This window comes from Anomalospiza imberbis, chromosome 21, assembly GCF_031753505.1.
Source record: "Anomalospiza imberbis isolate Cuckoo-Finch-1a 21T00152 chromosome 21, ASM3175350v1, whole genome shotgun sequence".
Taxonomy (NCBI): Eukaryota; Metazoa; Chordata; class Aves; order Passeriformes; family Viduidae; genus Anomalospiza; species Anomalospiza imberbis.
Genome location: NC_089701.1, coordinates 6332583 through 6345723, shown reverse-complemented (window position 1 = coordinate 6345723; position 13141 = coordinate 6332583). Strand labels below are relative to the sequence as shown.

At 54.3% G+C, this 13141-nt stretch overlaps 1 protein-coding gene across 1 annotated transcript in view; it reads right to left on the bottom strand.

Moving 5' to 3' along the window:
• The window catches only part of MEGF9 (multiple EGF like domains 9), a 48938-nt gene extending 37587 nt beyond the window's left edge, over window positions 1-11351 (bottom strand). The window contains exon 1 of the mRNA XM_068211446.1: window positions 10868-11351. Within this exon, the coding sequence (XP_068067547.1) occupies window positions 10868-11177 (310 nt within the window). The 5' untranslated portion in view covers window positions 11178-11351. The remainder of the gene's footprint in view (window positions 1-10867) is intronic.
• Window positions 11352-13141: the final 1790 nt, after the last annotated feature.

The window sequence follows — 13141 nt, the reverse complement described above, 5'->3', positions numbered from 1 at the left end:
ACCAAACTGAGGTGCTGGGGGGGACGGCTCTCTCCTGTCATTCCATCCATCCCAAACAGCTCGCTGCCTTCCACAGGAAAGTCAGTACCACTCCTGTAACTGACTGGCCCTTCAGAGACTGGCCCATTTGTTGTTTATCTTTCATTTTAAATGGATTAGACATGTACAAAAGCTTCCCTTGGGAAGGAACTACCAAGATGTGAAAAGGATGGGAAGATCCAACTGCCAGGCATCAGCACTAATCCACGTCAAAGGGCACACTGTCAACAACTCACTGTAAACTTCCAAGAGGAAAAAAACACTCAGAATAAAATAATTAAGACCAGATAAATGTTTGTCATTCATTTTCTGGAGTCAAACTTGGATTCTCAACAACACAGCCAAGACAAAGCAAGCACACTAATAAGAGAACATCTTTTCCAGGGAGCTACATGCCAGGCGTGCAGCCTGCCCTTGAAGGGAGAAAGGCTGGAGGCAGGTGAGGGCTCTGTTTGCCTTTCTCCAATAACAGGTATTTAGTTTTCTACGTCACTTCGCTTTATCATAGCCTGAAACCTGGCCGAGCACCCAGCTCCACCTCCCCATCTGCTCCCTGTGCCAGCTGGCCCAGGGGATGCTGAGCCAGCCACGGTGATGCCACGCAGCCCCACAGCTCCCCAGACCCAAATTGGGGCACCCACAGCCCTGCCCAGGAACAGGGGGCATTGCTGGAAAACCCCACAGGGCAGATCTCAACGTGACATGGACGTTCACAGGGAGGGGAGTGCTGGGAGCACTCATGTCCAAGTCAGGTAGGGAGCTGGAAAACACGGCAAATTCCCCCCCAGATCCTTCTTCAAGTATTGAGACTGGGAAAAACCCACTGGCCATGGCAGGGAAGGGCAGAGCACAAAGCTGGGGAGGCTCCAGCAAAGACATCGCCTGTGTTGGCAGCAAGTGAGCAAACACCCAGCCCAGGCAGGAGCCAACAGGTCAGTGTGCTCCATTTCAACTCCAACCACCTTCCAGCCTGGACAAACCACTGGAGCACATCCTCCCTGGGATCTCCTGGGGCTCCTAACTGCACCCAGCCCAGCTCCCCACAGGCCAGGCTGCAGTTTGGGCTGGGAAGGGGTGCATGGCAACACCTCCTCCCACCCCACAGGCACTGCCAGCTGGGGCATTGTGCAAGCTCCCTGTCCCTTCCCAGCCAGCAACGCTCCAAACCTGTGGCACGGTGAAGGTGTGGGTGCCTCTGCCCCATTAGTCACCCATCTGCCATCGAGATGTGTTTTGGGGAGGCAGCTGGCTTTGCAGGGAAAAAATCCCAAAATCCTGCCTGCTCCCTCAGAGCCCAACACGGTGCATTCATCCTGGTTTTTGCCCCAAGTAACTGCTCAAGAGAGTGTGTCTATTTTGGGGCAGAGGAAGAACACCCTAAAACATAGTCTATAATGTTTGCTTTGGGATAAAAGGCAAGTGCTTTAGCTAGCAGAAAAAAAAAACTCTAATATATACATATACTTTTTTTTTTAATAGAGGGAAGGAAAATGGAATCATTGAAGTTTTCATAGCCCAAGGAGCTTTGAAAAATTTGGAGGGAAGGAACAGAACATCAAGTTTAAACTGTTTTCAATGGAAAAGCCCATTAAAGGAAAAGGGATCTTTTGCAGAAAGATATATATTTTGCTGATTTTGACAAAAAGGACTGTTCAGAGGAGGGGAAGAAAAGGTTTCATTTGAAGGTTTTGAGCATTGCTTTTGCACCTTTACAGCACTGCTCATGAAAGCATCCTCACAAACCTGTTACTGCTGGAACACAGCGTGCCCAGGGAGAAGGTAGTTCTGACCACGTGCAGGGTGAAGGCAGGGCTTTGGAAACAACCCTTGCCTGTGCCATGAAAATGAGCAGTTATTACAAAAGACAGGAGGAAAAAAATATGTATTAAAAAAATCATCGACTTCCTTCCCTTCCGCTAGGTCCCTGAGAAGGGAAATGCTGATCCTCCAGCTCACAGATGGTTCTCCTGGAACAAGCTCCTGGTTCCCACCCCATCAGCCACATCTAGCGCTGGGGGTGGATTTTGGAGGAGGGATGAAGGACATCAGCCCCCCTGCTGCACGTCAGTAGCAGCAGCACTGCACATGCCATGGGATGCAGTGGGTATTTCCTGGGATGAAGCATCAGCTTTGCCCACAGATCCCTCCCCAGCCATGACCACATCTCACACTGCAGGAGAGGAAGCTGTGGGTCAAGCACACACAACCCTGGTAATTAAAGTCATTTTCTTAATATCAAGCAGTCTCAGCCATCCTGTGACAGGGCACAGAAAATATGAATTGCACCCTTGCCATTTTAGACTGGTTTTCTTCTCATTCAGGTGTTGCTGGACCCAAGTGCCATTTGGTGACAGTCACAGTCTCATTCAGCAACTGCACAGAAGGATTAAGCATCACCTAAAAGGTTGTTTTTCCACCTTGTATCTTCTCAAAATTTCCCACAACTGCACACACAGGGATGAATTTAGAGTAATGTCACCAACAAAGTGCTCAAATTAATAGCAATAAAGTGTAAGTGCTCCATGTGGCAGGCAGAGCCCTGCTGGGGAAAACGACCTGTGAAAGCTGAAAAAGCAGCCCACAACGAGACCACTGGGAGAAAAAAAAAAGGCAACAAAACAAACAGTCCATTTCAATCTCCTTTTCATAAAGAGCCAATATGAACCCAGGAACACATCAGAGAATAATCATTTAGCACAGATCAAACAGGAGAACTAGCATATTAAAAATACACGCAGCATTAATCAGCTACACAGAGTTATGTGCCATCATTTCCATAAATAATACAGGATCAAAGCAGCCCAAGCAGCACTATCAGTTAATACAGTCAGCCAGTCAGTCAAAATAGAGTAAAGCTGCCTGAAAAGTGTGGCTGTATAATTTGCCAGGAATAAAGCAGATTCATCTGAGAAGTGGCATGACCAGTTAAACGGGTAAAGGTTACCAGCAGCCTCCTCATTAGAGGGAGGTGATGCCACAAAGGAGGAAAAAAAAAAAAAAAGAATGAAAGGTTAATGCAGCCTCAACAAATTATTAAAAAATACCCAAACAAGTTGGGGAATATCAATATATCTTGTGTAGTGGTAACCCCAAGAAGGGCCAAGGTGTGGGGGACCGGTGGGAGGACTGACCCTGCTGGGAGCAGCCCCAGTGGCTGGAGCAGGGGTGAGCCATGGGGTGCAGCCCACCAGAGCCCCTTCTCCAGGGCTGGGGCAGTGCCAAGGGGCTCCCCTTTGTCCAGGAAAAAACTCCCTGCTGCAGAAACCATCCCACCTGCTCCGGGTGAAGGCTCAGCACCAACAGCCTGTAAACACCCACCCATCCATGCATAGAAAATGCCTGTGTCATTAGGCCTTTTGCTGAAAGGCTGCAGAGCCATTTAGCTGCCCGATTTTTAAAACAGGCATGTGGAGCAGAGCTATAAATAGCAGGGATGCTTGCCTCGTCATGTTTCTGGGGGCTTATTTATAAGAACAGGGGGCAACTGAATTAAAAATGGTTTAAAAAGAAGTGTCTTGGCTTCTCTGCTTTAAAGCCAAATTGCCAGAAGGAAAAAAAAACCTTCAAGGTTTTTACTTTTTTCTTTTTCCAGGCAAAAAGCAAACGCCCATCGCTCATGCTCAGCCTCTGAATTGGTTACATTTACAAGGCAAATTTTAATTCATACAGCAGGTGTTCAAAAATATATATATAAAAAAAAAGAAAAATCCTCCTTTAAGCAGCACAAGACCAAACTAATGCTTTGCATTAGTTCATGCAGCTCCGGGGAAGCTCCTCATTCACTGAAATAGGAGCCGTGTGCGTGAATGAGGAGCAGAGACCTCCAAAACCTCTTGCAGAGCCGGGGCAGGGGGGAAAGCCCTGAAGGGCTGGAGCAGAGCTGCTGCCAAATGCGGGGGCTGGCAGCCTGCACGGCATCCCGACCCTGCTGCACCCTGGGGACAGCGGGCGAGAGGAACTGCGCACGGCAAGCTCCAGAAGAGCACCAGGCAGAGGAGGAACTCGGCCTCCAACAAAAGAGCCGCTTTGGGCAGCTCCATCGGTCCCCAGGCAATTACAGCCCCGGCGGTGTTTGAGGGTCTATTCTTCACAGGCAGCTAGGCGAAATCCCGGGAAACCAGGCGGATCGAGCTGCCCCCTCCCTGCTCCCGGCCTTTATTAAATCGCTGGGGAAAACAAGGAGACAGGCAAGCTGCTGCCAGCCCTCAGCGCCAGGACAGTCCGCAGCTGGGATGCAGAAGCTGGACCGTCTTGTCTTCTCGGCATGCAGGGCTGGGAGCCGTGGGGGACTGAGTGACCCTGGCAGGAGAGGTGCCAGCCTGCCCTGCTCCTCCGGGAACGGCAGCTGCAGCGAGGCAGCACCAGCACCATCGGGAAGTTTCCTGTTGCATAAGGGGGGGAAATGTTCTGCCAGACAAATGAGGTTCAATTATTCCAAGTCTAGAATGTCTTGTTGGAAACGCTTCCAGACTGACAAGCTTTAATCCAATAAAAGACCCTTCCAGACAAGCCCTGCTGTGATTTTGGGAGCATTTCCCCCTGGCAGGGACCCAGCAGCCCCCAGCCCCTCACTGGGGATGGATTTAGCCCCAGGCACAACAATCTCACAGGATGGCCTCAAGGCACAGGACACTCACTGAGCTCACTGGAAGCCTGAGCAGAAGCAAAGCAAGAACAACCGTTCCATTTCAGTCTGACACAACCCAAAAGTCAAAATAAAATAAAATTTAAAAAAGCAAATAATTTCCTGTGAACCAGAAATCTGGGTTTTAGCCAGTTTAATGAGACTCAATTGCAAGTGGTTCTGTTCTCCTGGGGTGCTGGAGACACACGACTCCCCAAGGCAGGGCAGATGGCTGGATTGCAATCCAGCCTTTAGCTCATAAAATATATTAATATCCCCAACCAATTATAAAGTGCCAGACTGTGCCCCTCCGGGCCCACTCCCACCCAGCGATGCCTCACTGCACAAGGCAGCCCTGTTGAGCTCAGACATGCAGCACCTGCCAGGGCAACACAGCCTGTGGCTTTCCAGGGCTTTTAAAGCAAGTCCGAGCCCTTGCTCCATCATCATCATCCAAGAGCTCAGGTGCAGTCAAGGTGCTGTACAAAACTCCAGCTCCTCAACATCATTCCTTTGTTTTATTTTTTTAGGTGCTTGTCAGCGGTAAAGCAGAAGGAGCCTTCCCTTCCAGCCAGACGGCTGTAAAAGGATCCCTGCCTTCAGCACCCGGCTTTGGCACAGGTTTATTCCCAAAGCTGGCAGATGCCTCACACCACCACGAAGAGCTCGGCTGCTTCTTGGAAGCACCAGCGAGCACCTCAGATCGGCAGCAGCGCTCCCTGACAGTCAGCTGGCATTAGCTCCACAAATGTCACCAGCACACTGAGCCTCAGCCCCGAGTATTTATAGGGCTCTTGTCAGAAAACCTCTGGAGTCTTTCCCCTGACTTCAGCAGAACTTCACATCCAGGACCTCAGCTCCTCAGGAACAGCTTGTTCTGTGCTCCTGTGCCCACAGCCGTGGGGCATGGGATGTCCTGGATGTCCCTGTCCTCACGCTGCTCACCGTCAGTGCCACAGGCTCGATGCCCACCATCGCTGCCACCCACATGGGCAGATCCAGGATGCTGCAGCCACCTGCAGGGCCACACTGGAGCAGTGTCCCCTCGGGGATGGGGTCACACACCCCGAGGTCACACCACGGTGTAGCCCACGACACCATCACTCCTTGACCACAGCAGTCCTGTCCCCTGTGGCACAGCCAGGCAGTGTCAGGCTGCCTCAGGGGGAACAGGAGAACCAGGAAGGTGCTCCAAGGGCAGAACCAGGAAGGTGCTCCAAGGGCAGAACCAGTTGCTGTCCAGGAAGCCCATCCCACGCTTGGCCACACATTTCCCAGCTGTCTGGACAGGCACAGCCTTTGCACCCTGTGCAAACCCCGGTCTGTGTCACAAGAGTTTTTTTGGTGACACTCCAGCACTCCCACCTGTCCCAGCCACCGTCACAGGGCCTGGGACATCTGCCACCACGCAGCCTCAGACAAACCACTTGTTTCAATGCTCCAGTACCTTTGCCTCCCCACTGGCTGGTGTTTGGGTATGACCAACAGCAGCCAGGTAAATAACATCACCTCACAGAGGTGGTGCCACTTGGAAAGTGGCACCTCAGTGATGATGATATGTCTGAATCTTAGCTACCATTTAAAAGAAAAACAAAAAACAAAATCCCAGCAGAGAGACACCAACAAACAAGACCCTCAATACTCTACAGATCCTCCCAGAAATATCCTGATTTTCATGAGCATTGCTAAGTCCCAGAATCTCAATCTTGAGTCAGGACAGTTGGATGCATCTGATTCAAGAATGATTCAGATGGGAGCGTGGAGGCAGGCAGGAAGGCAAGGGAGTGACATTTTCTTCTCTGGGCAACATGTCTTTATTTAAAGCTCAAAGATACAAACTTATTAGTTGATTGAAAAAAGGCACTCTCTGCCCTGGCTGCTCCCGTGCTGATCCTGAGGAACAAGACCATCTTCCTTATCCTCAGCTTTCACATCCGTGCCTTCATTTCCATTTCTTTAAATAAATTTAAATCCTGCTAGCACCTTGAACACAAGTTATCTCTGTAACCACATGGAACACAATCCTGAGCCCTTAAACAAGGAAGGCTTAAGCTGCCTTCCCAAGTAATGAGCAGGAGGAAAGCTCCAGCTCACCCTCCCTGGCTGCTCCTGCTTGTTCCCCATAGGGTCAGAGGCAGAGCAGGGGCAGGTGGACCCATACACAGGTGGGAAGACTTCCTCCAAAAGATCTAATGGCTGGATGAGAGAAGAGGAGAAGTCACTCAGAGCTGCAAAAGGGATGATGGCACAAGATCCTGAAACTGCCGTCAACAACTCGGCTGTTCCTGTCCTACCAGGATTTGAGAGCTCCCAACCCCTCGAGGGGCACAGCCCCAGTGTGGCAGGGTCTGGCTGCTGATGGCTCCATGGCCTGGACCAGTCTTTCCTCTACAACAATACTGTAAGTGCTGTGGGGACCCCCCAAACCTGCCCTCACCACACCTCCTGCCAGAAGGGGATGCACAGACCTTTCTCCACATGCCCTGCACAAAAGCAGAACCCTCCACCTCTCCAGCTGGATGAAGCCAGCACTCATCAGTCCCCTCCTCAACCTGTCACCTCCCCTGTGCCCAGCCAATTACCCAGGTCATCCCAACGCCCCCAGGGATTTGCCAGGCTCCTCTTCACAAGCTAAACCCATCAGCTAATCCCACACAAAGCTGCAGCCACCACCCATTGAGGGGCTCTGGCTGCACCTCCTCCACCTGAGCAGCGGCACCCCAGGGCACCCCAGTCCGAGGTGGCCCCACGCCAGCAGCTGGGGACCCATCAGCCATCAGCCACTGACTCAGCTTTCACACATTTCCATGTGACACCTTCCCGTGGTTAATGCTCCAAGCCACCTGCATTTCTGGCCCTGTGGCTGCAGCAGAAATTGTTCATTGTCCCCTCCTACGTGGTGCAGAGGTGAGGAGTCAGACCCAATGTCACCTCTGGGAGCTGGTGACCCAGGAAGGCAGGTGAGGCATGACAAAACACCGGGGAGAAGTAAAGACACCAATACCCAGGGTTTGGGTGCAGCTCTCCTGCTGAGCCAGCCCAGCAAGGCTGTGAAAGGACATTTGGGTTTTTCAGCCCACCCACCTGCTGTGCATGGGGCTGGAAGAGCTTCAGAACAAAATGTCCTTCAAAGAGACCCATGTTACTCGACGCTGCCCTAAGAACCATGTGGAATGGAGGATTTTTGTTCTGTAGGCAGGGAAAGTCCAACCAGGACCATGCTGCCCACAGCAGCTGCATCTCTGCTCCAACACAAGCATCCACCCCATCAGCAGCCATTCCCAAGCCAGATTCCCCAGCAAAGCTCCAGCTCCTGCTTAAAATGAAACTGTTGGGGATTAAAGGAAGAGGCAAACTCTCCATGGTGAGTGCTGAAGGCTTTGGCAATAAGGCAGGGGATACCTCTAAGCTTGTCTCCACAAACATTAGGATTAGCAATTTACTTCCCTTAGAAACAAAATCCAGGATTTTAGCATGATCACAGGCTTGGAAAGAAAAATAAACATCATGAAACTGGGAAAAGGAGGAGGACAAGAACAGAGCAAGCAGGCAGCTCAAGGAAAACTGAAGTGCTTCCTAAATCAGAATGAGAAATGCACCAAAGTCAGAATTGAAATCTTGGTAGCTCTGAACACCACTGGCCCTGAGGCCTCTCACACCAACCTCTTATCAGTGGTAATGCTATGAACATCAAGGGAAGCCTTTCTAATAATGTACATGAGAAAAGGCCCATTTGTTTAATGCAACAGAGCACATAACGCATTAATTACCTACTGAGTTGGAAAAGTGATGTTGAAAACATGCTTGAGTTAAAGCAAACGGGGGTTTCAGCTAAGCCCATTATGTCCACTGGCTTTGCTGTGGCTTTGGTGCTTAACAGCCTTTGAGAGCAAACCTCTGCACAACTCACAGCAGATGGGGCAGCACAGAAACCCCACAAACCCCACGGAGAGCAGCTCCCACACAGAGCACGGCTGTACCATCCACCCCTAACAGCAGCCCAGGCTCCCTCACACACAGAGGATGCTGCCAAGCCCAGCATCTCCTCCTGATGCTGTCTCATCCACCCTCAGGTGCCCTAAAACCTGCCCAGCCCTGGAGCACACCAGCAATCCCCCCTCAGCCAGGGCTAAGCTCAACCTGTCACGCTCAGGACTAACAACCTGGCCTCCTGGAGAAGACAATCTGCCCACGTGCTCCTGCCCTGGCCATCACCACAGTGTAAAGGCACCAGAGAGCAATTTTGTGATTAAGTGGCTGTAGCCATTAATAATTAGCACGTTAAAACATCAAAGGGTGATGCTGGCCTCCGCAATACAGACTCAGCACACCCGGGGGGGTGGTGGGGAGTGCTCATCTTCAGTGCTCCCTTTTCCCAAGTGAGAACTGAAGCACAGGGGTGAGGGCAGCTTGTGGGAGCACAGGGATTAGACACGGAATTCCCCAGACTTCCACCCCTGACAGCTGCAATAGCAGAAGACATAGAGGATGTTATGTAAGCATCCTCCATGGAATCTGGGAGCATCCCAAAGCCACTGCTAAACCAGCCACCTCATGCACTTGTCACTCTGCCTGCAGGAGCAGGATGCTCTTGATGAAGCCATGGGAGCTCAGGGTGGGAGACCCAGTGCCAATAGATACCAATGGAAACAAACACAACACAGGGGTCAGAGAGGGAAATGTGCTGGAGGAAGCTTGGGATGTGAATGTGGATCCCCTCGTTGGCACCCAGAGGGTTGCATCGTGCTGCACTGAGCTGCTCAGTCCATTCTGTATGATCAGGCACAAGAGAAGAAACTGCTTTTGCTTTAAGAACACTCAACTCATCCTACCTTTATCAGCAATTCCCAATCTTAAGCCATTCTGTTTCTTCCAGAAAAAGCAAAGAGAGAAACCTCAACAGAAAAGAGCAAATTAAAGTCTGAAAAACAAGCGACTCCAGATCTTCAGTCGATTTTATTTCTAATCAAATGAAAAAAGTTAATTAATCCCCTTGTTCAGACTGCATCCCTTTCACATCAGTGGAAGCTCAATGTACTTAAGCCAAACATCTTCCAGGCAAAGAGAAAAAATAAATATAAAACAGGAAAGGATCAGTGCTATAGTATTTGCATGTGTCTGCATGTAGCTTTGGAACTGCAGAGTGAAGCCAAGTTCTCCAGTAAAACAAGTGGACAAAGCTCCATCCTCAGAGTCCAGCACAGTTTTGCCTATTTAATCTATAGGTAAACTGAAGTCTCAGCTTAGAAGAACATCAGTGTTTCACCTCCCAGCGAGTGACCAGTGCTGTCAGTGCGTGCTACACCCAGAAGGAGCTTCACCTGAGAGCACAGCCCTCACATCCACCCTTCACCTCTCTTCTCCTTACACCCTACATTGATAATTCCATGTATTCCTGTTGCCATAGCACCTTCCTCAGCTCTGTATAAGCCCTGATCACCACAGGGGCAGGATGAGGCCTCACACAGGCTGCACTGAGACTCATCACTCCCAGCACAGATGAAGTTGGGGCTCATTTCTGTCCTTGCACACCCATCAGATACCATGTGAGCACCCCAGCACCCTCTGAGCTGCAAACACACCTCCTGACACTGGTAAGAACATGGGCTCTGGTGACCCCCAGTCATCATTAACCCTGCTCTCTGCTGCCCGCATGTCGAGGTAGGACACCAGGCACGCTTGATGGTTGTGGAACAACTCGACCTACAAAGTCCCATCGGGGGATGCCCGAGGCCAGCACCCACACTGCTGGACACTGTCCGGATGCAAGGTGATGGGAAGGACCTGTCTGCATCTCCTCCACCGCGAGCACAGCGCATGCCAGGGACCACTGCCTGAAGGACGCTCCGGGTAGCCTGGACCAGCACCTGCCCCAAAAGCCTCGGGAACAGCCCCGGGAACAGCCCCGGCAAGGCACGGGCGAGGCACAGCTGCCGCTCCAGACCGCAGCCCAGGCGGCGGCAGCCCCGCACCCAGCCCCGCGGGGAGGCCGGGCCGGGCGATGCTCGGGGGGTCCCGCAGCGCGGAGCTCCCTTCGCCCGCCCCGCACGGGGGTCGCCGCAGCCGGAGGGGCCCGGGCAGCCGCCGCCCCGTCCCCGGCAGCGCCTTTGTCCGCCCAGCGGAGGATGGGGCGCAGCCCCGTCCCGCTCCCCGCCGGTGGCCCCGCTGACACCGCCTCGCCACGGACCCGCGCGGGCCGCTCACCTGCGGGGCCGCTGTCCGCAGCCTCCTCCTCCTCCTCCTCCTGCTGCTGCTGCTCCTCTTCCTCCTCCTCCGCCACCGCCTCCTCGTCCTCCTCCGGTGGCGGCGGCGGCGCCGGGCTGCCCCGCGCGGGCGCGGCGGTGCCGCGGGGCCGTGCGGGCGGCACCGTGCCCAGGCTGCTCTCAGCGGGGCCGCCGCTGCCGCTGCCGGGCTCGGCGGGCGGCGCGGCGCTGGCGGGCAGCGCGGCGGTGGCGGCGGCCAGGAGGGCGGCGAGGCACAGCAGGGCGAGCGCGGTGCTCGGCCGGCGCCTCATGGTGCGGCGCGGGGCTCCGCCATGCACTCGCTCATTGACGCGGGCGCTCGCACACGCACCGAGCGCGGCCGGGAGCGGCGCCGGGCGGCGGCGGCTCCTCCCGCCGCCTCAGCCAGCCATGCCGCGCCCGCGCCCTGCGCCCCTCCGGCGGCTCCCGCCGCGCCGCGCCCCGGCTGACAGCGCCGCGCCCGCCCCGCCCCGCGCCGCCGCGGCCAATCAGCGCCGCGCCCGCCCTACCTGACGGCGCGGCGCAGCCAATCAGCGCCGGGCGGGGGCGGGCCGAGGGGCGGCGCGCGGTGGGGAGGGGGCGGCATTGTGCGGGCGTGAGGGGCGCCGGGCCGGAGCTGCCGTGCCCCCCGCACGGCCGCCTTTCTTAGGGGGCTGCGTGCGCTCGGTTTGTAAGGATACAGGCTTTTAAAGGTTTTAACTTTCTGTTGTGTTTAGAATTTTTATTAAAAGAAATTAAATTTTCCCCCATCCTCCCCGGCCTCGGTTTTGGGAAACAACGAGGAAGGCGCCGGTGAATGGCATCGGGACACAAAGCGGTTCTCAGGAAGGAGAGATGTTCCTTGCATCCCGCTGCAGGGCTCTGGAGGGGTCTGGCAGGTCGGGGGGTGTCACCGCCCCGCGGCACGGCCCCCCCGGCAGCCACCTGCATCGGCGCCCCCCGCCCGCCCCCGCCAGCCCCCGGCCCGCGGCGCTGCCGTTCCCTTTGTGCCGCTCCTCCGGCGGGCACGGAGCCTTCCCCACCCAGCAGGGCTGCCACAAGGACAATGACACCTGGGCCCCCCGTGCTGCCGGCGCCGGCAGTGACCGTGGCCAAACCCCCCGGTCCCGGAGGAGCGATCGGCAGCGCGGCGGCGGGAGGAGGCACCGTGACACCGATATTCATTACCCACGGAGCCCAGCTGGGTGATCGCCGCTTCACGCGTGCTGAAGCGAGGCAGGAACGCGCTGCCGGCCCCGCGCTGTGGGAAAACGCCGCTCTGATCAACACAAAGGCACGTGGAAGCAAGGCGGGGATGTGCTGGAGGAGCTGGGTGGGCCGGGCAGAGCCGCAGGGCAGCGGCAGCAGCATCCCTACACATCCCACGGCGGGAAGGTGCAGAGCACCGGGAGCTTGGTGGCTCTCGGCTGCCCGGCCCTGCCCGCAGGTGTGGGGCACTGCCCGGTGAGTGTTTGCATCATCTCTTGTTCCTGCAGAAGCCCATGGATGCTGACAAATGTCCTTTGGAATGGGACAGCCCCACCTTCACCCACCATGGTCTAGGCTGCCAGTCCTTCTCTAGCACGATATTTAGGAGTTGCCTCCAAGGGAAACACTGCCCAGCATAGCTGCTGTGGGATAATTGTTCTGCAATCACTCACTGCTCTTCCCCCCATACCCATCCCCTTCTCAGAAATAAACAGGACTTTATTCCTGCATAATAATATAATTATTATTCCCCAGCAGCTCTGCCGCACCATTTCCCCCACGGAGACAAACCCTTCTGAGATCTGCTTTCCATAATCGCCGCCAGCCTGTCGCTCCCCACGGGAGCAGAGGGTCCCTCTGATCAGGGGGAACACAGCTGGCAGGGAGGCAGGAGGGTTTGCTGAGCCACTGTCTCCTCCAGCAGTTCACACAAGGTTGTTGTCTATGGGAACAGGAAGAAGAAACCCAGCAGAGGAAAGATTAAGGAAAGAGTTGCCTGGAACAAAGAAATTCCTTAGTTTGAAATAGAAGTTGCACAGCCTCAGGAGCCAAAGGATGCTGTGCCCATGTCTCAGCTCAGGGCTGGTCCCCACAAGGACTAGCACAGCACAGGCTGCCAGATCTGCTCCCCACAATATTACATTCTCACCTCTGCTTAGGAGGAGCAGGTTAAGCATGTCAGTCCTTCATCTCTTCATCCCCTGCTGTCACCCCAACAAAGGAGGGAGACAAGAAGATCCTGGCAGTGTCAGAGGTTCTTGGGCATCTT